This window comes from Corvus moneduloides, chromosome 16 (assembly GCF_009650955.1).
Source record: "Corvus moneduloides isolate bCorMon1 chromosome 16, bCorMon1.pri, whole genome shotgun sequence".
NCBI classification, from domain to species: Eukaryota; Metazoa; Chordata; class Aves; order Passeriformes; family Corvidae; genus Corvus; species Corvus moneduloides.
Window position 1 is genome coordinate 5,224,519 of NC_045491.1, and position 23,617 is coordinate 5,248,135.

General features: G+C 47.9%; 1 protein-coding gene across 2 annotated transcripts in view; it reads right to left on the reverse strand.

The window, feature by feature from the left end:
- The window catches only part of INTS1 (integrator complex subunit 1), a 32,008-nt gene that overhangs the window by 7,287 nt on the left and 1,104 nt on the right, over nucleotides 1–23,617 (reverse strand). Inside the window, exons 3-41 of one of the 2 annotated variants that reach the window (XM_032125889.1) lie at nucleotides 23,380–23,576; nucleotides 23,027–23,164; nucleotides 22,232–22,391; nucleotides 21,789–21,894; nucleotides 21,345–21,531; nucleotides 21,074–21,219; nucleotides 20,634–20,775; nucleotides 20,130–20,306; nucleotides 19,771–19,879; nucleotides 19,019–19,139; nucleotides 18,302–18,379; nucleotides 17,616–17,773; nucleotides 16,349–16,445; nucleotides 15,841–15,932; nucleotides 15,458–15,518; nucleotides 14,878–15,075; nucleotides 14,471–14,600; nucleotides 14,126–14,305; nucleotides 13,885–14,034; nucleotides 13,128–13,307; nucleotides 12,836–12,940; nucleotides 11,827–11,994; nucleotides 11,398–11,509; nucleotides 10,912–11,070; nucleotides 10,032–10,178; nucleotides 9,540–9,638; nucleotides 9,048–9,172; nucleotides 7,765–8,379; nucleotides 7,108–7,267; nucleotides 6,352–6,492; nucleotides 5,786–5,966; nucleotides 5,579–5,702; nucleotides 4,936–5,054; nucleotides 3,844–3,931; nucleotides 3,010–3,236; nucleotides 1,919–2,042; nucleotides 1,307–1,440; nucleotides 743–935; nucleotides 346–473 (exon numbers count right to left, since the gene is read on the reverse strand). In XM_032125889.1, coding sequence (XP_031981780.1) covers nucleotides 346–473; nucleotides 743–935; nucleotides 1,307–1,440; nucleotides 1,919–2,042; nucleotides 3,010–3,236; nucleotides 3,844–3,931; nucleotides 4,936–5,054; nucleotides 5,579–5,702; nucleotides 5,786–5,966; nucleotides 6,352–6,492; nucleotides 7,108–7,267; nucleotides 7,765–8,379; nucleotides 9,048–9,172; nucleotides 9,540–9,638; nucleotides 10,032–10,178; nucleotides 10,912–11,070; nucleotides 11,398–11,509; nucleotides 11,827–11,994; nucleotides 12,836–12,940; nucleotides 13,128–13,307; nucleotides 13,885–14,034; nucleotides 14,126–14,305; nucleotides 14,471–14,600; nucleotides 14,878–15,075; nucleotides 15,458–15,518; nucleotides 15,841–15,932; nucleotides 16,349–16,445; nucleotides 17,616–17,773; nucleotides 18,302–18,379; nucleotides 19,019–19,139; nucleotides 19,771–19,879; nucleotides 20,130–20,306; nucleotides 20,634–20,775; nucleotides 21,074–21,219; nucleotides 21,345–21,531; nucleotides 21,789–21,894; nucleotides 22,232–22,391; nucleotides 23,027–23,164; nucleotides 23,380–23,576 — 5,956 coding nt within the window. Of the gene's footprint in view, nucleotides 1–345; nucleotides 474–742; nucleotides 936–1,306; nucleotides 1,441–1,918; nucleotides 2,043–3,009; nucleotides 3,237–3,843; nucleotides 3,932–4,935; nucleotides 5,055–5,578; nucleotides 5,703–5,785; nucleotides 5,967–6,351; nucleotides 6,493–7,107; nucleotides 7,268–7,764; nucleotides 8,380–9,047; nucleotides 9,173–9,539; nucleotides 9,639–10,031; nucleotides 10,179–10,911; nucleotides 11,074–11,397; nucleotides 11,510–11,826; nucleotides 11,995–12,835; nucleotides 12,941–13,127; nucleotides 13,308–13,884; nucleotides 14,035–14,125; nucleotides 14,306–14,470; nucleotides 14,601–14,877; nucleotides 15,076–15,457; nucleotides 15,519–15,840; nucleotides 15,933–16,348; nucleotides 16,446–17,615; nucleotides 17,774–18,301; nucleotides 18,380–19,018; nucleotides 19,140–19,770; nucleotides 19,880–20,129; nucleotides 20,307–20,633; nucleotides 20,776–21,073; nucleotides 21,220–21,344; nucleotides 21,532–21,788; nucleotides 21,895–22,231; nucleotides 22,392–23,026; nucleotides 23,165–23,379; nucleotides 23,577–23,617 lie in introns of both variants that reach the window. The other variant, XM_032125887.1, reaches the window with a different exon arrangement.

The window sequence follows — 23,617 nt, forward strand, 5'->3', positions numbered from 1 at the left end:
GAACACAAATGCAGTTTCCCCACATATCTGCAGGTGGGACCCTGCAGCCACTGCTCTGGGGAAAGACCCTCCAGCTGCCCCTCTGGAGAAGTTGCAGGGCACTATAATACCTCAATATGCTGTTTAGGCCATTATGTGAATTGAAGTCATTATGTGACTTCCTTGGGCTCAGTTTTCACCTATAAGAAAAGAGATATGCTGCTCATCTCAATAGAGACTTAAGGGAGCCAAGGGTGAAAAAGTGCCATATTAGCAGCTACTCTGTCACATCTTCTTGCTGTCTTCTGTCTCATTAGCTCCTGGCAATCTGACTGTGCATGGGCTGACAGGCATAAGGAAGCTTACTGGAGTGGATCTGAGTGCTTCTGCAAGAAGGAGACAGCTGCCTGGGCATTGCATGTGATGTACTTGTGGATGAACTGGACAAACTTGCTGATGAAGGCAGCCAGGTGCCGCGAGGATTTTCTGTAGTTCTGGGAAAGGATCAAGAAGGTGAGAGTTAACAACAAAAAAAGCAGCAATGCACTGCCCCATCCTGCACCTCTGGGTACCACGGAGTGGTTTCTTCATCTCCTGCCTCCTCTTCAAGCCCTCCAAGGTACTTAATGCACTTTTTTGTTCTTAGGCATTTAGGAAGGCTTTCCCTTCGAATGAGAAGAGCCGAGGTTGGCCCTGTGTTACACGAGCTTCCCCATCTAGTGGCCAGCAGCCGGCACACGGAGGGAAGCAGGGATTTTCCTACCAGCAGCAGACGGATGAAGGACAGGAGACAGTCCCAGAGTGCCGCCTGGTGCTCATTCTGGAAGACCTGTGGCTGGAGCAGTTCCAGGATCCCCAGGACGTGGATGAAGAAGGTCAAGTGGTTCTGCTGCCTGAACTCCTGGAAATTGAGGTGAACGCGGCCGTGCAGCAGTGCTGCAATCATTGGCAAGTGCCTGAAACAACAAATAAGAAAATCCAGGTCTAGATCTTTCAAGAAACTTACATTTCACCTCAGTTCCCAGAAGGCAAAATCCCTTATCCTCTCTCAGAGTTCCAGACTTGATCCCTATACCCATAGACTCAGCAAGCCCCATTTCTCACCCATATTCTGTTCTCTAGTCTTTAATTCCAACATTATTTCCTGACAGACACAAGGTATTGCCTCATTGTAAGAGATGCAACTTTGCTGCCTTTTCACTTGACTTCTGTACATGAAGGTGAATTCTCTCACCATCATTGTGATGGCTGCAAGTTTGTTCCCTTTCTAGGACAAGGGTGGATGCTTTTCACTGAACCCCAGCCACACACAGGGAGAGAGAGGTACCTAAGGAGGAGGATGGGATGGGCCACAGCCAACTTCCTGCAGGCCATATTGGCATCCCACACGCGGCTTTCGGATGACTTGGAGTCACTGGTGTCTGCGAGGAGGTTAATGAATCTGTGAACCAGGGCATCAAGCTGGAAGAAAAATAATGAGCAAACTGTTAAGTAGTTTAATGTACAAACCAGCCCCTGGCCCTCCAGCAGTGTTTCCCAATTCCTTTCCAGCTACACAGGGGGGTTGACAGAAATTATTTTCAGGTAGAATCTGTGAGTAGATGCAGGATTCCAGCTGGCATGGGATCTGAAGTCCACAGTCCCTGCAGACATCAAAGCAGGATCAGATGCCTTTACACTTGTGCTTTACAGAAGCCTTTGGCACACAGAAGCTTGTGGAGCTTACACTATTTTATAGAAGGACACTGCAAAATAAACCACACCAGAACTCTCTGCTCTGGAGAGTGCAAGGAGGGAAGGAGTAACAAAAGAGCAAAATAAAGAAACCAAAGTCATCCAGGAAGCTTTTGCCAATCCTTGCCTTCTAAACTGGGCATCAGGGTAGCATCCATTCTGCATAGATAACTAGAAAGGGGCTTTCCTATGCCTCTAACTTTACCTTGCAAGTGCTGCTGTCTCTGGCTCCTTCGCTGGTAAGAAGCATCTCAGGCATAGGCACAAGGAGCTCAGGTAGTTGTAGGTATATCTGCAGCAGAAGGTCCTGGCAGCATTTCCCCACAGAGCTAAAGGAAAAAGGGTGATGTCAGCCACTGGCTACATCCCAGACCCATCAGATTACTAACAGCCTTCCTGCACACGGCAAACAGAGCATGTGAAAACACAGACATCACTAATCTCAACCAGTGTTTTTTAAGTCTTTGCTTCTTTTGGACAACTCAGGCCATTCACTTTCTGCAGGGATCCATCCGCAGTCTATGGGGATCCACTTGCAGCTAGAAAACTGCAGTTCCAAAGGGCAAAGGACAAGAAAGCTCTGCTTACATCTCTAGTGCAGAGTTCCTGCATGTGGTACTCATGGTCAACCCCATCTCAACTGGAAAAGAAATCAGAACCACAACTATTCAGACTGGCCACCATGTTCTCTACACACCTGAAAGCCCTGTAGATGCCTGGCACAGTCTGCACTGGGAGGAAGTAGAAAGCAACAGCAACTGAGGTTACTCAGAATCTCTCCTAATATCACCATAAGCAACGCTGGAATTAGGTCAGTTCCTTTCACTGCCTTGAAAACATCATCTTCCTGTTCTTTCCACAGTCCTAAAATAGCTTTTAGAAACAATCTGGTCTCCATTCAGCTTTGAAAGCAAGTCAGAAGCAGGATGTATTACAAGCAGTGACTCAAGGGATGAGTAGACAAGAAATCCCACATTAGGAACTAGTAATTAAAAATAACCATTGCCTTAAAGAAAGGAAAAAAATAAAACCAAGCACGTCAAGAATTTCATTCTGAAGTTCTAAAAGCAAAAGCACCCTTAAACTTCACTTTTGAAGTCACCTTCCTGGTCTGAGTACCACTTAAAATCACTTGTTATTCCCCCAGACCTCAGGGAGGATAGTGTGCACTTTTCATACAGGCTCTGGAACATGATATTCTTAATGAAGATATACTTGCAAGTCTCATCATTACCTGCCTGCCTGTGCCCAAGAACTACAATTCCAGCAGACAAAGCTCCTCATTTGCAGCCTCACCTGCTTCCCCACTGCTGGATGCAGCTGGTCAAATACTCTGTTACTTTTTTGATGTTCTCAAGGTCTCCATGGGAACAACTGAGCAACAACGGCAGTCGAGACTGGATGAGTGTGCAGGAGGCCTCGTCAGTGTTCTGGTATCTGGTCTCTGCTTCAGCCAGGATCAGCTCCACCATGCTGATCAATTCTGACGCCTTCAAGTGGAGCACGAATTCCTCACGGCGCTTCTGTAATGCAAGAGAACACCCCAAATAATTCCACACCAAATCCCAAGACCCTTAGTTCCTTCTAGTCACACCTTCCCCAAATGGGATGGAGCATCTCAGAACCAGACTTAAGAATGGCCCCATATTAGAGCTCTGAAAGCATCACAGCCCCAAGTAAAACCTCCTTACCCCTCCTCTACTTCATTTACTTCCATCTCAGCACATGTGATGGGTCAGAAATCATAATTCAGTCACCAAACCAATGAAATTCCGTGGAGAAGAGACACAGCCTCCTTTTCTTTGTAAAATGGCCATTATCCCATGCTGGGTTTTAGCCTGCTTGCCACTCTAGCCTTGTGCCTTTACCAGATATTGTGGCAATTGCTGCAGGTGAAATGCCAAGTGGGCAAACTTTGTGCATTCCTATCAGCTTTTTGGACTCTAAATTGCCACTGTAATATGTAACATAGCAGAGCAGCTAAATAACCAGCTGAGGTACTGGCAGCAAACTTGGCACACTCCACCTGAATCACTCCAGCCACCTCTTGGCCACAGAAAAATCAGGTACTGTGAAAACATTGCCTCTCGCTCCATCCAGAGAGGAATCTTGGAAGAACTGAACCGATACCTGAGGAGTTCTCTGGTCCCTCCCCTGCCAGATCCGAGGAATGTGAATACAAGCCCACAAGAAATCCAAGGATGCAGTTGGGTCAAACCTGCCAGAAGACAGAAGAAGATAGATTTGCAATTGGAATCAACACAGCCCTCGGGCAGCACACAAACAGATGGAAGCATCACTAAACATGATGAGTGCTGTGAAGAAAGAAACATCTGCAAATGTAAAAATAGGATCTATTAAGTCCCGAGAAGGGGGTTGGTTCTGTTCCCAGATTATGACTAAGTATTTGTTGCAATAAGCACAGCACAGGGTGCAGAGCAGAACAAATGACATTCAGCAAGTGTGGGGGCTACGTGGAGCCTTGCACCAAGGCCAGGAGTTGGTCATCAACACAAACAGTTGGCACAATCAGACCAATGACCTTACTGTCCCAGTGTGTGGAATATCCTATCGCAGCTGTTACCTTGAACTGAGCAGTGCATGTAATTTTGAGCAAGAAATCAAGAATAAAATAATAAACTGAAATACTACCAGTTTTAGAAGTACTGCTGTTATTAGGCGTCAGTATTTCCTGGTCCATAAGTGTAAAAACAAGTTTAAGCACAATACTACTACAGTGGCATTTCAGTATTTGAGAGCTGTGTAGAGAAGCTGAGAGCTAGGGCTGCTGCAGAGATCAGAACTGGGAGCCTGATGTCACAAAAGGAGTAGAGAAAGACTGGAAATGGAGTTTAGTACAACCAAAAGATCCATCCGAGCCTGCCCAGGTACAGAGACAGCCCTCAGTTGGCTATCCAAGACGTTCTGCAACCCCGTGCTCATAAAGATTATCACCAAGGGCAGTGCAAAATGGATTACCCATAATTAGCACTTCCTGTTTAGAACACAGCCAAATCTTTATGTGCTGCGTCCATCAAACAGTAGGTAATGTTTATATCAAGGTACGCAAATCATCAGGACTGAAAACAGCATCCTTCTCACAAAGTCTATTTTTGGCTGATTTACATCTCCTGGCAGACACATCATGAACATGGCAGGTCTTGCTCTCTCTCAGACAGAGTTGCCCTGCTCAATCCCTTGGCTAGGCCTGACAAGACTCACCTTTGCTCCCTGTTCCTGCCAAGCAGAAGCCTGATGCACTGGTGCAGCGTGGTCCAGCTGGACTGGTGAGTCAGAAGAGCCAAGAGGTATGGGCGGAAGGAGGGCACCTGGGACCCTGCCTGGAAGCACCAAAAGAGGAAGAGATTAATGAACAGATCCTGGTAGCGAGGTGGATGTAGGAGATGCCATGTGTACTGCACAAGGATGACAATCCAGATGGGCAGACAGCACACACAGCACGAGGATTTAGGGCAGCACTTTCTAACAGAACATGGCATCAGATGTGAAATTCAGTTTCAGCCTTTGGCATGGCACTTTGGGCAAGCTATTGATCTGCCTGCAAAAATACCAACGAAAACACAGCTGGCTGAGTTGTTATGGGACCGTGTTGCGTCTGTAAGGCACTTTGAAGTCCTTAAAAGAACACAGCTGAGGAAATATAAAGATAAGAGGAAACATAAGCCTTGCACTGGCAAATGTGAGCCTTGCACAGAACTGTCCTCCTAGTCAGACTGTACTGCTTTGGAACTCATACAGTAACCTGTGGCACAACATGAACTACCCCTTGCCCTGTTTCCAGGTGCAGGTCAGTACCCCATAAAGTCGTTTCAGCACCGCAGTCCCTCGGCCCAACAACTCTTACTTTGTTCCAGGAGAACAGTAGCTTCTGCTGGAGATCAGGGCAGCTGCTGATGACCTCCGGGTCCAACATCTCCAGCCAGTCATTGAGAAGGCCAGAGGCAGGCCCTGGCCAAGCTGATTCAGCACTGTGGACAAAGCAACGCCAGTGTCACCGGTGATACCATGCACCCAGACCTACCCATGAATCCCCATCATTGCCTTGGCTCACCTGCAACTCTCCACCTCCTTCTTTACTGGTGTTTCTTCTTTGTCCTGGAGCAACAAGGAGCACACCACAGCAATTGGTTTCATAGCAGGACACCTGGCAGTGGTCTCAACAGTAGCTGAGAAGAGGACAGTCAGAAGCTCCTCCAGGTATGGAGAGTGGGTTTCAATCAGACCTTGAAGGACTAGCAGGGGGAGAAAGATGCCACTCATTAACTTCAGGATGTGGTAAAAGGTATGGAACCTTGCAAGTATTATTCCTGATAGCCAGGCTCACTGAGGCAGAGGGAAGCCATTTTTTACCTGGGATAGTAGGCTTCCATTTCTCTTTTTGCTAGTGGAAACCAACAGTGTGCTCAGAGACTTAATCCCAGCCCCAGATCAGAGTTTATAAACCCACACACAGTGGGACAAAGGAGGTGATAAAAGACAGGGACAAGCTTAGATCAGTTCACATTTTCTGATTCAGGGAGAAGGCAGATTCCCACAGCCTGCGCAGTAGGCACTCCCTTGCTGGACTGGAAGTTCAAGCTGCTGCTGCAAAGGAGGAGAGCAGAAGGACATCCATACCTTTGCTGATAAGCTCTGGCTCCACATTACACTTCTCTCCTGATTTCAGAGTTGCAATGATGGCACAGACTGTGGAGCTGATCAAGTCAGGGTCACGACGGAAAGAAAGAGCTTCTGTGAGGTGCAAGAAGCCACCTCGAACTGCAATGAAATCACAGCACTAGCATCACACAGGGACAAGCCAGCCCCACATCAGACCTCCCTCCTACAGATTCCCCGTGTGGCTCCAGGGCACATCTACTCAAACATACAAATACACATTCTAATGCCATTTACGGCCACCACAACCCTTGACAGCTCTCCTGCATGTTACACGTGGGCAAGAGAAAGCTCTGTAACCACAAACCCATTTCCATGCCCAAGCTCTTGGTTAGACTCCTGCTCCCAAGGGATGGCAGATGATAAACAACTCTACAAGTCATGATGTGACCTTGTTCCAGAGGCATTCCTGCATGCTCATCTACCAAAACTACAGCTCACACAGAATTCCTGGCCTGAGAAACAGGAAGTTTTCCCTGAGAGATCTGCTGTGCTTGGTGAGATGATACCGGGTGTCTACTGCAAGCCCCCAGAGCTAAGGCACTTGTTCAAACCCTCAAGGAGTTTCTGCAGCACAGTGTACTACTTTTGCTACTCCTTACAACACGTGTCTAAAAGGCTGCCCACCACACTTCCTGCTCCAGGTACAGTTTTGTTTGTCTCTTTCTTGTCCCACTTTGTCCCCTCTGAGTCCCATAAGCTGCCCACTGCCAGTACCATCACTGATCCTGTGCCTTGAGGAGTATTGCACAGCAAAGGCCTTCAGCTGAGCTCGCAGGGGACCATCTTCCACCGCAGGGTTCTCCAGCCACTGCAGCATCTGCATGAGCACTTTGAAGAAGAGCGAGGAGAAGGCAGTGTCCTGTGGCATGGAGCGCTGGGAAGAAATGCTTTACAGTGAGGGTGGTGAGGCACTGGCATAGGTTGCCCAGAGGTTCTGGACTCCCCATCCCTAAAGGTGTTCAAGGCTAGGTTGGATGGGCTTGGAGCAACCTGATCTAGTGCAAGGTGCCCCTGCCCGTGGCAGGGGAATTGGAACTAGACAATCTTTAAGGTGCCTTCCAACCAAAACCATTCTATGACTCAGTGAATTAGACTTTATCTCTCAAACTGTCTGCAAACGCCTTGGCTCGTACGACATGTCCAACACCACAATACAACAGACTAGAGATCCCAAAACCAGCAGAGACCTACAGCTGTAAATCCAAAAAAGAGTTACCAGGCTAGGTAAGGTACACCTAATTCTGCAGGTAATGGCCAGGCAACCTGAGCTGAGCATTACACAGGTATGCCCACAGCAGAGCAGATGCACTGCAGATTTCCCATTTCTCCCCACCTCACGCCTCTTCATGAAGCGCTCCCAAAGCCACTCACGTGGTACTGGTAGAGCTGGCGCATGAGCGGGCAGGAGATGAAGTGGTGGCGGTGCATGGCCATGACCAGGGCACCGCTGTGTGCCGAGTTGAGCAGCGCAGCCACCGCCTGCAGCAGCCGCGCCGCCATCCCGCTGGCCGTGATCCCGCTGGCCGTGATCCCGCTGGCCGTGATCCCGCTCGCCGCCATCCCGCTCGCCGTGATCCCGCTCACTGTGATCCCGCTCGCTGCCATCCCGCTTGCCGTGATCCCGCTCGCCGTGATCCCGCTCGCCGCCATCCCGCTCGCCGTGATCCCGCTCGCCGTGATCCCGCTCGCCGTGATCCCGCTCGCCGCCATCCCGCTCGCCGCCATCCCGCTCGCCGTGATCCCGCTCGCCGTGATCCCACTCGCCGCCATCCCGCTCGCCGCCATCCCGCTCGCCGCCATCCCGCTCGCCGCCATCCCGCTCGCCGTGATCCCGCTCGCCGCGATCCCGCTTGCCGCCATCCCACTCGCCGGCGGGGCCCCTTGGCGGATGTGAGCCAGCTCCTGCCCCAGCGCCTGCTGCAGTGCCAGGGCCAGCGGCCGCAGGCTGGAGTTCTGCCACCGTGGGTCCGGGGTCAGTGGGAAAAGCTGGGGGGATACAACACGGAGTACATTTAGGACAGCCAGTGAAAAGGGCTTGCTGTACCATGAACACCCCGAGGCAGAGGAGCGATTTACCTCGTACAGTTACACTGACTGTGGGCTAACAGGAACCTTCTGATACAGCTTCTTGTACATTCTAGTGCCTGGCACATGAACATAAGCAGCATCTCTGCAACCCCAACATGACTACCCAAATACCAACAACTAACTTGGCCAATTAATTCCCTGTAGGCTCCTTCTGGAGTCAGTGGAGGGTGGGAAGCTCTGTAAGTAGGCAAGCCAGAGTACAAATGCTGTTTGCACACAGCTTTTCTGCCGGGGCCCTGTGAGCATTTCACAAATCCTGCATCCACTGCTGAGAGGAAAGGAACTATACACAGAACAAACAAGGTGCAGAGACAGCAACATGCTACTAGGTACTGACAGTACTAGGCATGATCAAAAGCCACATCACGTTCCAACTGCAAGAAAAAATTCCTGCCAGTATCAACTCCACCAGGCTGTAATGGCATGGCCTCGTTGCATCAGGGCTTTCATATTTATTGCCAGCAAACACTGCAGGATAAGGGGTCACAAGATGCAAGTATAAGAGAGATGGATTCTGTAAAGCTGCTGCAGGGAAGCAGCTACTCAGCTGGAGGTTGTAACAGTACCTGCAGAAAGATGCCTGCCAGATCATCTTCTGGGCCCAGAACACGGACCTGGCTCAAGGCCCGGATCCGGCTCTGACTTTGAGAGTTTTCAGGACTAGATTTTGACCTTGCAGTCTCAGCACTGTCTGCAAGAGGAATAAAAAGAAAGAAAGGAAAATGCTGTTATGGTAGAAAGCATCTGGAGCCCCAACACCAGATCACTTTCAGCTTTACAGTCTCTAACTACTGAGGAGTTCAGCAGCTTTTCTCTTGAGTCCAAGCAAGACCTATTTTTCCATATCACTCAGAAAAACTCACTGTAATAAACTCCAAAAATATTGGAATTTCTCCCTTTGTCAGAAGCAAAAAACCTCTAAAAAGGGCTGGTGTCTAACTTGCTGGTATATTGCAACATGACTGCTTTTGAAGACAGCACTGCCTGTTCTTCTGAACAGCAACAAAGGAGGGAAGTTTGGAAGATGACTTTGACATTTAGGCTATCCCAGGCAGTACCTCGGCGGGCTGGTAAGGAGGCAGTAAGCAAGGAGTGGAAAGTCTGGCCTCCTGTTGCTCCTCTCTCATGTTGAACCTCCACAAGATGAGCCATGTAGTCTGAAAAAAGGAGGAAATAACAGCACATCATCATCTTGCCCTCTTCAGTAAAGCAGGACAGAATTGGGTGTTTGTACAGCTCCCACAGACAAGAGAATCTGCTGTTCCCATAAACTTCATAACATGATGCCTTGAAAACTTTGCTTCTTTTACAAAGTACCTCCCAAACTACTTTTTGACTCTGTGCGCTCCAATCCAAAAAATCCCTCTCTATTTTGAGGAATACAACCAAGGGCCACCCAGGTGTCTACAGTGACAACAAGCTGCCAAAGCAGCCTGTGCATAAAGTTTGCTGAGCTAGCTTGGATTTTTCCAAGGAAGTCACAGGAGATACTCATGGAAACTGTTCAAGAAAAAGTGAAATGCCTAGTCAGCCTCATCTGTAGCTCTTACTCTTGTCCATGATGTTCTGCTCCAGCGTCTGTGGGTCATGAGATACTGCCTGATCCAGGTACTGCAGAAGTTTGCTCATGCTGGAAACTGGGATTCCAAAGGACTGAACAAAGAGAAGCAGCTGCTGTGGCTCCAGGTCCTGCAGGGCTGAAATAAACAAACACTGAGTCCTCAGACCTCTGAACTGCCCACGGAGTGTCATCTTTATTACCTGATCTTTATGCTTTTGTCTGGACCAACAGTGACACATTAATGACAGGGCTGCAGAGAGCCTAAAGCCAGAAGTCTGACAGCTGCCTACTATATTTTCTTTCCTCTGCAAATCATTGCCGCCTTATTGCATCTTCCAGTTAATTCACTCACTGGCTAATTTGATCTTCTGTTTAATTTTATTAGAACCTCAGTAACGCAATCATTTGTATTAAAAAATAACTTCCACTCTATCTCTTGATGGCTGCAGGCAGGAATTATTGAATAATTCAATCACTGGCTATAGACAGCTGTCATTTAATTAGTAAAATGGGATGAAAGCACTGAATACCAAGAAGCAAGAGAGCACTGACAAGTGGTATGAGGACCAGAGTAACCAGAGGTTTAGCTTATATCCTTCAGGCACAGCTTCCCACAGTGCTGTGCCTGTTGTCTGGTGACTGCATAGTTGTACAAGAGATGGGACCTCAATTCAGAGCCCCCCATTCCTTTAAAATACACAGAAAGCACAATATCCATTCAGACTCACTCCCCTACTTTAAAAGTAATAGTGACAGATGGCTCCATCCAAAGGCATCCCAGTAGGATGGCTGGGCACACTTGAGCAGGGAAACCTCTCCCTTTCCTTTCAGCAGGGTCTGAAACACCAATGAATGTGCCACAGGCTCACCTGCATCCACGAGACGCGGGACCTCGGAGCGGATCATCCGCAGCTTCAGCCAGTCAGGGAGCAGCAGAGCCTCCTCGGAGGTGTCAACCAGAAAAGCAGTAGGAAGGGGCTTTTTCTCCGGGAACCATATATCCAGTAAGGTGTAAAAATCACCATCTCCTGCTTAAGAGTGGATACAAAATTATTTCCCATGTTCACAAGCACCTAGAACACCCTGCCCTTCTCGATCAGTACACCAGAACACACCATTGTTTTAGTATTTCCTGCTGTCTGCAGAAAGCAAAAAAAAAGAAATCAGCCTGCAAATCCTTCACACTCTGCAGCAATATTCTGATAAATCTTACAGCTACAAACAAGTACTGCAAGGGCTGAGCCTGCGAGTAGAAGGATTAACACCAGCCTGACCTGTTAGGAGACAGCAGATAGAGAAAAGCCTCCCTGTATTCTCCATTACCCCCTGAAAAAATCTGAGCATATTTCACTAACCTTGAGGTGGCCCCAGTGTCAGGAGAATAACCATGGCATGGACCACAAGGATGTGCATGGTGGCTGTTTCCCCACTAGTCCAACGAAGGAACACCTGATCCTGGGACTCTGACTGGAAAAAGCCAGGAAAAGACAGGATGAGCAAAGGTGGGGAGAGAAAGGAGAACATGAGAACGGACAACTTTAGCCAGACCATAGTTCCCAATATCACCAGCAGTGGCCACAAAAGATACTTGGGGAAAAGTTAAAAAGGCTTTTTACAAACACATAGGCTTGGCTCTGATACTGTGCCACGATCCAATTATTTTCAGATCAGGGAATTCTTGAGCTGGATTTGGTTTATTCAAATTGAGTAACACATAAAGGGCTTCTGTTTTGTTAACCTGTCCAGTCTCTGTGAGCTGCTGAGGCAAGGCAGGAGGCACTCACCCAGCTGTACACCTCCTCACCCTCCTTGCTCTGCCGCATGCGCTTGATGTAGCGGGAGAAGATGGAGAGCAGAGCCACGAGCACCGCGTCTGACTCAGCACTGTAGGAGAGCTTGGAGAACAGGTGGGACATGATGGTGGAGCGCTCCACGATCAGTCGGGCAACATCCTGCAAGGGAAAAACATCCAGGAGGTCTTTACTGCAAAACACAGCCAGGTGCCCTGGTTTCACTGCACTGTTCTCCAGGTTCTATCATCAGCCCAGTAAACCCCACTCTGGAGATCAGCTTGTGGAGTCAAGAGTAGAACCGACACAAGAGGGACAAGGCCAGTGCTTTGCATGCATCTTACAGTGTCCCCAGTGGAGCACAGGTGCCTTCTGATGCAGCCCACTAAAGTAAGAATTTACATAGCATTTCTCTGAAGAAAAAGATCTACTGACGCTTACCATTTAACCTCCTCCACATATCTAAACAGATCTATGGAGGCACTATCAGCACACGAGTCTTAAAAGCAATGAAAAAAGCACCCACGGAGAAAAATGAAAAAAAAAATCATTATTAAAAAAAAATCCACCAAAAGCTTTTCTAGAAAGAAAAATACCCCCATAAACAAATAAACCCAGAAATCTAGTTTTGGTTATAGGAGAGTACATATCTACCACTAAAGTTCCTGATTTCCCATTCTCTCCCCAAGCACGTATGACTGCAGGTTTAGCACCTGCTTACTTATGAAACACTGTTAGGTGATGGGATTTCCATCAAACCACTATCCACTCTTGCATTCCCCATTCCAGCTGATGGGCTGTTGGACTGGAAGTTACTGCTCTGATACCATTTCGTTATATGAACCAAAGACACAGCTTGCCTTTAAACCCATACAGAAAGACACAAACATGCAGTTATCAGAGTAACATGCTCCCCAAAACTCATCCTGGTGGTACAGCAAGTCCCTTGCCTACCACTGTCCTGGGACATGCCACGTGTCCCCCATGTGATCCCTCCCCTCACCAGAGCAAGGTCATTGTGCTGTCCCTGCTCCTCCACTGGGGCGTGCTGGGAGAGGTACACCAGGTAAGCACTGATGGTCTGGGGATCTGTCTCCATGTGGATGGCCTAGAACGAGAATTCCTTTCATTAGAAATCAAGACTTAGTGAAAACAAGCACCAGCATAAGCGAAATTCTTCTGCAAGCATATAAACATGTCAATATCGCAGCCAGATCCAATTTGTTTCGATCTGTTTCAGCAGGAGTAGAAAAAGAACAAGCTGGACACTCCTTCCTTCAGCTGCTTACACCCACCTGCTGCAAGGCCAGAGCTGTCGTGGCTCTCACACTGTCAAACAGCGGCAGCCTCGGGAGGTCTCTCAGCAGCCACTGATATCCCTGCAGCAGCTCAGAATCGCCCGAGTCTTCTTCCATGGGGTGATCCTTCTCCTCCCCATCACGCATTCCTCCTTCCGACAGCACCAAGGACAGGCCCTGCACAAGTCACACGGATATGGCTGCTGCATTTGAAGCCACAGCCACAGCTGGACTGTGAGTTTCAAACCAGTGAATATAACAGAAACCTGCTTCAAACACCACAGAACAATCCAAATGCAGCACAACAGGTTTCATCTCATTTAATATGTTTTCTTGACAGATACCCTGCTTGAAGTTTCAGTCTGAGCATGATCTTTCTGAGCTCCCTGCAATTGTCTTTGCCTTGACTACGCTCCAGAGCACCAGGCACTCACTCACTCCCTCTCCCCACAGAAAACAGCCTCTGCCAATTACTCTACACGGCACACAATCTCCTGAGTCTACACCTGAACTTCACAGGAAACAAAGCAAAACCCAGCTCTATCTTAAGAAAAAGTACAATTTGGCTGTTGAACAATAACTTCTGAGCAGCAGGGAGCAGAAGTGCATTTGATGGGGTTGGAGATTGAGACGAGTCACTGAAGGAGGATGACATGAAACAATTTCACTGTGTTGGCTCTGGACTCAAGATAACCTAGGGCTCTGCCCTGGGCTTCAGACAGACCCTAGCCAAGATGATTTGCATTCTGCCCACCTTCATGGCCAGGACCCGGGAAGCCACCTGGGAAGAACTCAGGCGCCGCAGGAAGTAGTCAAGCACCTCACAGGTTGTCTGTTCATCTGCTTTGGGTCCCAACAGCAAGTCTTGCAAGCGTCCAAGCAACTGCCTTTGTTTCTGTTGTCTCTGCAGAGTGAGAAGTTGGCCTGTCCAGTGAAATCAAATCTGGGATGCACAGGAAGTAGGTAACAGAAGGGTTCCTCAAGAGATTGCTCACCTGGCGTTTCTTGGCACGCTGGTCCTTACTCTCACCCTCCTCTTCTTCTTCACCTGAGGTCGATTCATCAGCAGCATCATGAAGCAGGAACTCACAAAGGCACTGCACGGGCAGGACATCCAAGGAGCCCTCGCTGGACTGAACCAGATCTGCCAGCCATGGCATTGACTGTGATGAGGCCTGGGAAGGATGAGAGTAACAAGTTCAGCAGAACACAGATGCAGCACACTGATCATTTAATTTCTGAGCAGCAAACCACCTTCCCCTGAATCTCACTTAGCTTCCTTTTGCCCCTCACTCTGCTCAAGTTTCAGAGGCGAGGGATCCAGTCCCACCACAGCCCACCTGTCTTTGAATGATGTTGAGAAGAAAGTCAGGATGGCGACTGCGACACAGAAGGTGGCCCAAGCGAAGTGACTGGTTCAGGCTTTTCACCTGCTCCAGGACATGTGGTGGAGGTCTGCGAGGGGGGCCCCTGTCACAGAAACAACAAGTTATTCACAGGCTGACAGACTTTGGTGTGATGAGGATCAGTCAGTTCAGTAGTGCATGAGGGGGTCTATAAGAAGGTGGCAGGCAGGTTGGAAACAGATGATCTTCCAAACCAAACCATTTTATGATTCTGTGATCCCATGGGCTACCACACCACAGGGCTCTTCTTCCCACATCAACCACTCTGTGGAGGAGCAGGGTTTCCTGACTAGTGTTAACTGGGATTTCATGATGGCACCCGAATGCAGAAGGCTACTTACTGAGGGTCCAGACTTGTCAGCTGGGACAGCAAGAGGCTGCTGCTTTCTGTAATTGTTTGTTTTGTGGATGCAGCAGCCAGATGACCCTCAAATGCAAGAATCTCTTGTTTTTCTCTCTGGGAGATTTGAAGTTCACGATTAATCATCTCTGTGCGTGTCTCCTCATCCGTCAAGGTACATTGAGGATAGGAATAATTACTGAGAAAATAAGTTTAAAAAAAGGAAATGGTTATCTTGTTCTATTCAGAATTAATGAATCACAGTCAGGAAGAACACAGGACCTCAGCTCTGATAGACAATGTAGAAAAAAACAAGTAGTTTCTCAGTGGAGCCAGGAGACTGAGACCTTCTCAGCAAGGCACAGCAGTCATCCCCCTCCCCCTTCTTCTCAGCTTTATTCCCTTGCTTATAATATTTCTGTCAAGGGAAGGCACTTTTCCCACTCCAACTGCAGTGTTGATGCCAGTTTATTTTACACTAGTCCCACTGGAAAGGAAGGAGTCGCATGGCACAAACTTAATTCAGAAATGTGTGTTTTCAGTGGTCTATCTGATTTATGTAGAGATTTAACCATACTAACTTGGTCATGACCATTTCCATGAGCATCTTTAGAGAGGGGTACTCCTCCCATGCAGCCAGACCTGCAGCAGAGAAGGACAATCAGGAATACAGGGAAAAAATAGAGCCTTTATATATACTCTAACACATTGCAAGGTGGGGAGACACAAACTCACTTGAGAATAGCTCATAACACTCAGAGCACAAACAAGGTGATTCCAGCCACATGCTGGTCCAAATCCCACTTCCACACATTTTTCACCCACAGGGGACACACAGTTATTTAACTGCAGTTACCTCACCAGCCCAGCATAGGCCTTGCACACAAGCAAGCAGACTTCTGCAGAAAGCACCTTGGCCAATTTTTGCAGCAGAACTGGTGTCCTGGGAAATGTCCCCACTCACCAATGTTTTCAGGATTGAACGCTGCCACTACAAGCAGGAGAGGCCAAGCTTTCCAGTAGAGAGTAGAAATAGCTAGATTTGGAGGCTGGTACCTGCAAAAGCCATCAATAGAGAGAAGTGGTCAAGTTGGGTTCCGTAAGTCGACCTCAAGTCTGCTTTTCTCCTTAATCAAGTACTGTTTAGATTCAGTCATGCCATTCAGTGGTTTTCTCAACAAACAAACACACACACATACACAAATAACCTTTCAGGAGGGACAGCAGGATTTAGCTGAGGATTTCTAGGGCAGAAAGGTCAGTGCTTGCAGAGCAAAATACATTCCATGACTCAGGTCTTGATTGCTCTAGAGAAACACCCATCTGAACACGACCCTGAAAAGGCTTCCTCACCATTTTGTGATTACAAAGCGTAATAGAGAAAACATGTTAAAATCTGCGAGCTGGGAATGTTAGTCACAGGGTGAAAGTGAGCTGGATCACAACAAGATTATCTCTGTGATAAGTCTTACCCTGGGGGTAGCTGGATATTCTCTGGATGGTGATAAGTGCACAGATTCAAGACTGCATCGATCAGCTGGATTCTTTCTACCCTCAGGACCTCGACATCTGGAGGAGAAGAAAAGACTGAAGAAGTTATTGACCTGTCTACCTGCCCGAAAGTCCTTCAAGAAAAGCATCACAGTGTAAGAAAAATTTTACTTCAAGCAACTATGTTATTGTGGGCTTGCTGTCACGGTATTACAGAAACAAAAAAACCAACATTTAAAAAGCAAAAACACTTTAAAAATCCTATAAGTCAATCTATAAGGATATGGAGCTTTTCAGCTGCAATCTGGTTTAAATTCTTAAGGGTACTTTTTTCCCCCAATGCATGCAATATGATACTTGTAACTTTTTCAGAACTTGGATACACTCCTTCAGGTAAGCAACAAATCTGCTCAGAACTTCCGGGGCTCAGAGGAACTAAAAATGCATTTCAACGTCGTTGCAAGTTTTCAGACTCACTCTAATTCTGAATCTGAAAACAAAATGGTGCAGGATTTAGAATCCCATATGAGAGGCTGGACACATTTTGAGAGGATACTGAACAGCAAGATCATTCCACAAGCACTGAGCAGTTCAGGATTACTCTTTGCCATTGGCCACTCAGCACTAAGAGCATGTCAGATGCTTTAGAATCAAACTCTGACAATACCCTCAATTCTGCCACAAACACATACAGCTCAGCTGAACGGACATATTTCACAGCAATGCAGGAATTTAGACAAATGCTAAATGAATTCATAAAAGGAGTAAAAGTAAAGACTGCTTTTGTAACTGCTATTCTGTAAGTGTCCCAATAATGGACTTGGGAAGAGTGCACAATTGGTTAATTAATTTAACTTCCAAACCTTCCATTTTTGCATAGCCTATAAATTTCATTTTACAGTATGTACGAAGGACTAAATTGAATTTAAAAACGCTGACTCAAAACTCTGGGTAGTGGTTCACAGCCCTTCATTCTCTACACAACCAATAATTTCCCAAACACTCCATGATACAAAATTAGTAACAGAGGGAAACAGTAAGAGAAAATAAGAAGCTTTTCTAGTGAGAAAGCAACAGCAGTACATGTCTGGCCCTGAGCCAAATGCTTAGCCATCATGACTAAAATATACTTTAAGTGATGCAAAGGCTCTGTGGTAGGTGGTAGGAGCTGTCTCAGCGCTGGGTGGCAATAGGAGGATGTGGAGACAGAAGCAAGCACTTGCTGGTGGGAGCTCTGTGCAGCCTCACCATCTGCTTGCACAGCCGCAGCCCTCTTCACCAAGTGGTCGGCGAGCTCCATGGCATCGGCGGGGCCCAGGGGCAGGTCCCGCGACAAACCAATCACAAGGATGCGCATCAGGGTGTCCTCCAGGATGGGCACCTCGGAGCACAGGCGAAGGAAGAAGCTGCAGGAGACACGAGACATCAATCACACTTCTTTGGACAGCAGCGTGAGGCCTCCCAGAACCCTCCACAGACCCTACAACTCATCTGAGCAGAAGATACATCACAGCTTAGTTTACAGCACCTTCCCTGATCTCCAGCTCCAAATGCAACAATATGAAACAAATTATTATTGGAGTATCACTCTCAGTGCCTTGTACCTCGATGCTTCAGCCTCCTTGAATCTGAGCTCCCCAAGGTTACACCCCAGTTACCCACACACTGCGGGGCTGCCCTCCTTACAACTACAGTGTCAAGATACAGAACAGCTTGGCACAGGGAACTGGAATGAAGGAGGAAGAGGAACAGATGGAGAGTGGAACAACACCCCCTCAATTTTATGGCAGTGTAACAGATGAAGAAAATCTGAGCACAGTTCCAAGCCTTTCCAACACTGAGCTATAAAAGGATCACCAGAAAACACCCATTCCTCTGCCTTCAGCTAGAGCAGCTCCCCACCTGCACCCACCACGGGAGGGGCACGCACTCACTTGCGGTCACTCTCAGGGGGCCAGTTGTCCCATTTGTAGTAGGTTTCTGGCTGTTCTGTGAAGAGCACCTTGTGGAGGCTGTAGAGATGAAGAGGACAGTAAACATCATCTGTGAGGCTTAAATCCAGTCTCCCCAAAATCCTGCTAAAGCTTCCCATCCTACACATGAAGGAGCCTCCTCAGATAAGTGAGTCTAGCAACAGTAACCACATGATTCAGAACAGGGAGGACTGTACAATAAGGGCTCTGGGCTTTTAGACTTTCAGTAACTTATCTTGCTTACTATTAATTCTGGCTTGAACGGCCTCAGTAATGCCTTGTGCCAAGACTCCAGGATACCACCTGACCTCCAGAAGACAGAATTATCTGTGGAGTCCTCAGCCAGAGAGACTGAAAAACTATTTCAGACAGAAAAACAAGGGGTCCACAGGGATTGTGTTTGGTCAGGTAACTAGAAATCCCCTACTGAGTGGATCCAAACAATATAAATGAGAAATATTTTCCATTATCATATGTTTCCGGTAAGAGGAGGCATCTGAATGAATTTCAGAGAGAGATACAGCCCCAGCCTGAACCCTGCTAAAACTGTTTCTGCTCCCAGTCTGAAAATGGGAGAGAAATCTAACCAAACCCTGGCGTACACCTGGTTTTTCACAACACATCACAGTGCTGGGGAAGGGACTGGTTATGCACAGAGATGACCAGGCTGACTCTCACCAGTGCACATAGTCCTTTGGAGCCAGCTTGCTGATAGATGGAACAACTGTGTGCAGCCACCAGACAGCATCCCGTTGGATAGCAGCAATTTGGTTCTGGAACGAGCGCAGCACTTCCAGGTCTGAAAAACAGTCAGGTCACAAAGTACACACACGGGCCCCATCAGAAGCGTGGTGGTTTCAAGACAGTAACCAGGACTCTGAGGCATCAACAGTAAATCATCGAATCACAGAATGGTTTGGGTTGGAAGGAACCTTAAAGATCATCTTGTTCCAATTCCTGCACCACAGGCAGGGACGCCTTCCACTAGAGAAGGGGAACCAGAGAAGAGGAGTATATGAGAAAGCCTTGAGCCCCCCAGCTCTGACAACACATGTGCTTTGCTTTCTGACATGTGCTGCAGCAAAACCCCCAACATGAAGCACACATGGATTAGTTTTGTGAGAAGGAGGCATGGGGGCAGTCATGCCAGTGCCACACCAAAGGCCCGTCTTCCCAGCCCCTTAATAATCCTTACAGCTGCCCCTTCAGGCTTGAGGCCCCTCCACCCACAGCTCCTTTTCCCCAGCCTCTCAGCCACTGCTTCCATAGATAAAAGAAGCACCCAGCCATGCAAATGCCACACCTCCTATCTCTGTCAGTCCCAGGATGACAGCAGGCTCCCAACCCTAGGGGCAATACTCCCGCAAAATCAGGGACAGATATCTACCAAGATGCCCATCCTCAGGGAGAACCTAGGTTCTTCTGCTTACTCTTTTTCTCTCCTTTGTCCCAAGCAATTCCAGCCTCCTTCACCTGGGCTGTGATACCAAGCATCATGGAGACAGCTAGCAGGTCGGTTATGTGGATGACAAACCGCTCCTTAAAATAGAGAAGAAAAAAAAGTGAGTTGAACAGCAATACCCAGAGCTGCCTTCTGGAAGTGTTTTGTCATCAAAAATGACGAACATGGATGTTTGGAAACGAGATATGGGAGTGCTGCTAAGAGACACACAAATAGTGACTCACTCAGACACCAAAGAAAGAGCAAAAGAAAGAATGGCCAGAAAAGCAGACAAAGAGCTCAGTGCATCACTGGCACATCCAGCAGCACAAAGGTCAAAAATGGTACCTTGAATTCCATCTCTGCATACAGGGCCTCCTTCCGTTCCTGCATAAGACCCAGACAGAAGGCCTGGAAGTTGATCTCATGTTTTGTCTGTTTGATGATCTCCCGCAGCAGAGCCCGTGAAGCTCGCAGGTAATCGTCCTTGGTGGTCAACAGGTCCTGGAACACCATTGCCAGGTACTGGGGCCACACAAAGAGAAAACTTTCAGTGTGCTGTAATGGGTCTGCATCCACAGAATGAAGAGACACAAGGAAACCATGCTGCTGGTATCCTGTCCTTCAGACCCCTGGGAAGCTGTAATAACGTTTCTTCCATGAAACTGCATTATCACTCAGAATGTGGGAGTCAGAAAATGCCCATTTATGTTTATTCCTACCAAGAATAATAATATAACTTCAAAATAGTATGATTCTGCCTGTGAAAAGATTCATCTGAGCCTCAAAACAACTAAATCTGTTGGGTGGGGTTCCAGGATCACCATCAGTCATCCAAGACACTGCACCTACCTTTGGAGCTTGCTCTGAGCTGTGCTGAAGCACAGTATACAGGATCTGCATGTTGTTGGGGTTTCTTGCATTTGATAGTTCATTGAAAATCACAAATTTAATGGTGGTGCCCAGGTTATCCCTGTGTGCATTCAGCAGCTCTCTGCAAGGGAAGACCAGAGATACCTGAACTGACATTTCAGTGCAGCTGGACACATTGTTTTGATTTCTCCTTGAAGTACTTAGCACACAAAAGTGAAAAGGATGGAACAGCACAAGTCAAAGGACAACATCAAAGGACTAAAGACTTCCAGGACAAAGCAATTCATTTAAATGAACACAAGACACTCCATGCTCCAAGATGGTACTTGAAACCACTGTGCAGAGACAATGAGACTGTCAAGTACCTGGGCACATCTCCCACAGTGCTTTCTCTTCCCATCACAGACCCAGTCACTTACCTGATACACAGCATGTAGTGGTTGAGAAGGACTTTTGGCTTGAGACGAATTTTGATCAGGTTAGAGATAACTTCCATGTCCTCTGAGCTGTGGGTGTTACAGTTCATACAGACTGACATCAGCAAGTCCTGAGCTGGCTTGGTCAACTGCAGAGGGAGAGCAGAAAGACTCCAGCCACTTGCCATTACAGACCAGAAACGTAACTGGCAGTATGCAGCCCTCCTGGCTGGATTCCAGACCAGGGTTGTGCTTCAGCAGCTCCTCTCCTTACCTTTGGATTCTGCAGCCACATCTCCAGCCTCTGCACAGCCATCTGACGCACCTCTTTGTAGCCACAGGTTGCTGTCAGCAGCCGGAGCAGGTTCCGGGAGACATTGTCCATGGGCTGGCGCCGGTTGAGCTGGTCCCGAAGCATGTCCAGGACATATTCCTCCACACTCTCTGCAAGGTCTTCATACCTGGGCCACATAAATTGAACTTGACTCATTTCCACAAAAGCCAGCCCAGAGATCAGCACTCTTTCCTGTTTGCGGTTTGCATTTCAAACCAACAAAATCCACTCTTTTCTCCTGGAACCAGTTTTATCTGATGCTCAACATCCCCCAGCAGGTGCCACAGGAGCTCTCTGCCACAGCTCTGCAGGGTGGGTGAGCACAGACACATCTACAGACACATCTGCCACACAGCTGTGTTAGGAGAGGAAGAGGCACTGTACCTGGGCATGAGCTGACCCGCCTGCTCCGGGCTCATTTTCTCCTCTGCAATCAGCAGCTCACTCTGGCTGTCCTCCTCCTCTGTCATGGAAGGGTGTGGGCTACTCCCTACGAGAGACCAGGACACAGAACAGCACACTCCATGAGGCAACTCCTCTCCCTAGAGACCAATCACGTGTGCTCTGGTTTGTTCAGCTTCTTTCAAGGATCCCTTTCAGCAAGACCACAGCCTCTCACACTGCATCCCACACAGGCCCATTTTGCACTACCCTCAAACATCCCCTGGGCATGAAAGAGCCCCAAAAAGAAGAAAAGCAATGCCTGGAACTCAAAGCCTAGTCTATGTGACTCCATCCAGGAACAAACTATTCTCACAAGTCAATAAGCACTGCAGGCTCCATCCTCTCCCTAAACCTTTGTTCCTGGTTCCCAAAGATCTTCTTACCAGCACTAAGGTCCCCTCCGCTACGTCCAACTTCTCCATGCAAGAGCATGGTCTTAGGAGGCATCTTTGTATTAAAAGCTGTCTGGATGTTATCCACAAACGTCTTGCAGTGAGGGCTGTCCACCCAGATGCGCTCCCCAAGGGAGTCCTCAATGTACACCTGCAGAAGGTGGCACAGGCCATATTCATGGGGTTAATTAAAGGAGCATTTGTGAGTTTTTATGGATTTCCAATATACAAAGTAGGAAACTAGCATAACCATTGCATGGATGAAAACCAGACCAAGCAAGTCACACAAGAGCAAAACCACAAACCATTACATCCCAAGCTCTAGTGAGCATCAACCCTTCCCAAGCAAGAAAGCTGACTAGCTTTAGCAAAGACTTTACAACAATTTCTAGCACCAAAATACAGAAGCTGGTCAGCTCAGCCTTTTTAAATTAATGGGCTGTTTTAATCCCATATAGAATAGAAAGCAAGGAGTCTCTGCAACACTTACATCAATACAGACTCTCAAAGGCATCTCAGAAAACAGCAGAGATAAGGCAACAAACAACAAAGGAGGCCACAGCATTCCAGAAACCCATGGAGATTTTTCTTTAAAAGGATGGGCCCAGACTCCAATTTCTGTCTCCTCCAGCTGCATTCCACAGTGGACAAGAGGACACTGGCCACTCCCTTACCTACAGCTGTAATAAATCCTCTGCTGCTCTCCTACTCCAACACATCCACACTTCCCAACCCAATCTGTCCACCACTGCCTCAGTCCAGCAGAAGCCCCTTCAGTTCACCAACCTTGACAAAGATCTCTGGCCAGTTCTCATCCTCCTCGTAAGCTGCCATGAGAAGGTTGCATGCCAGGACAGACACAAGGCTGTTCCCTTTGGCTTTGAAATTGATGGAGGCATCTCTTCGGAGTAGGCTGCACAGCGCCTGGAATAACAGCCACAAAAAGTTAAATAATAAACAAGATACCTATTGAGAAAGCATGCAAAGAAGCCGCAGAAAGAGAAATACAAATGGCAGCAGCTTGCCACAGGGCTCTGGCATTTCCAAAGCCATGCAGATCATGCTCTGGCCTGAGACAAACTGCAACTCTGCTCACAGTTTGGCAACAATGATACATCAGTAAGCTCCCGAGTCCTCACCTCGATAACCCCTTCGGTGGCAAATATGTTGGGTTTGATTTTCGCCAGGTACATAAGGCTGAGGTAGAGCGTGGTGTCAGGTTTGGCTCTGTTCATCTTCAGCTGCTTCACAGCTCCACACAGCACCCCCTCAATACGGTCATCGTTTCCTTCTGCCTCTGCTGCCTCAATCTCATCCAGCAGCACTGTGGGGACGACTGCAACCAGCAACACACAGGCATCAGCATTGACCCTCGTG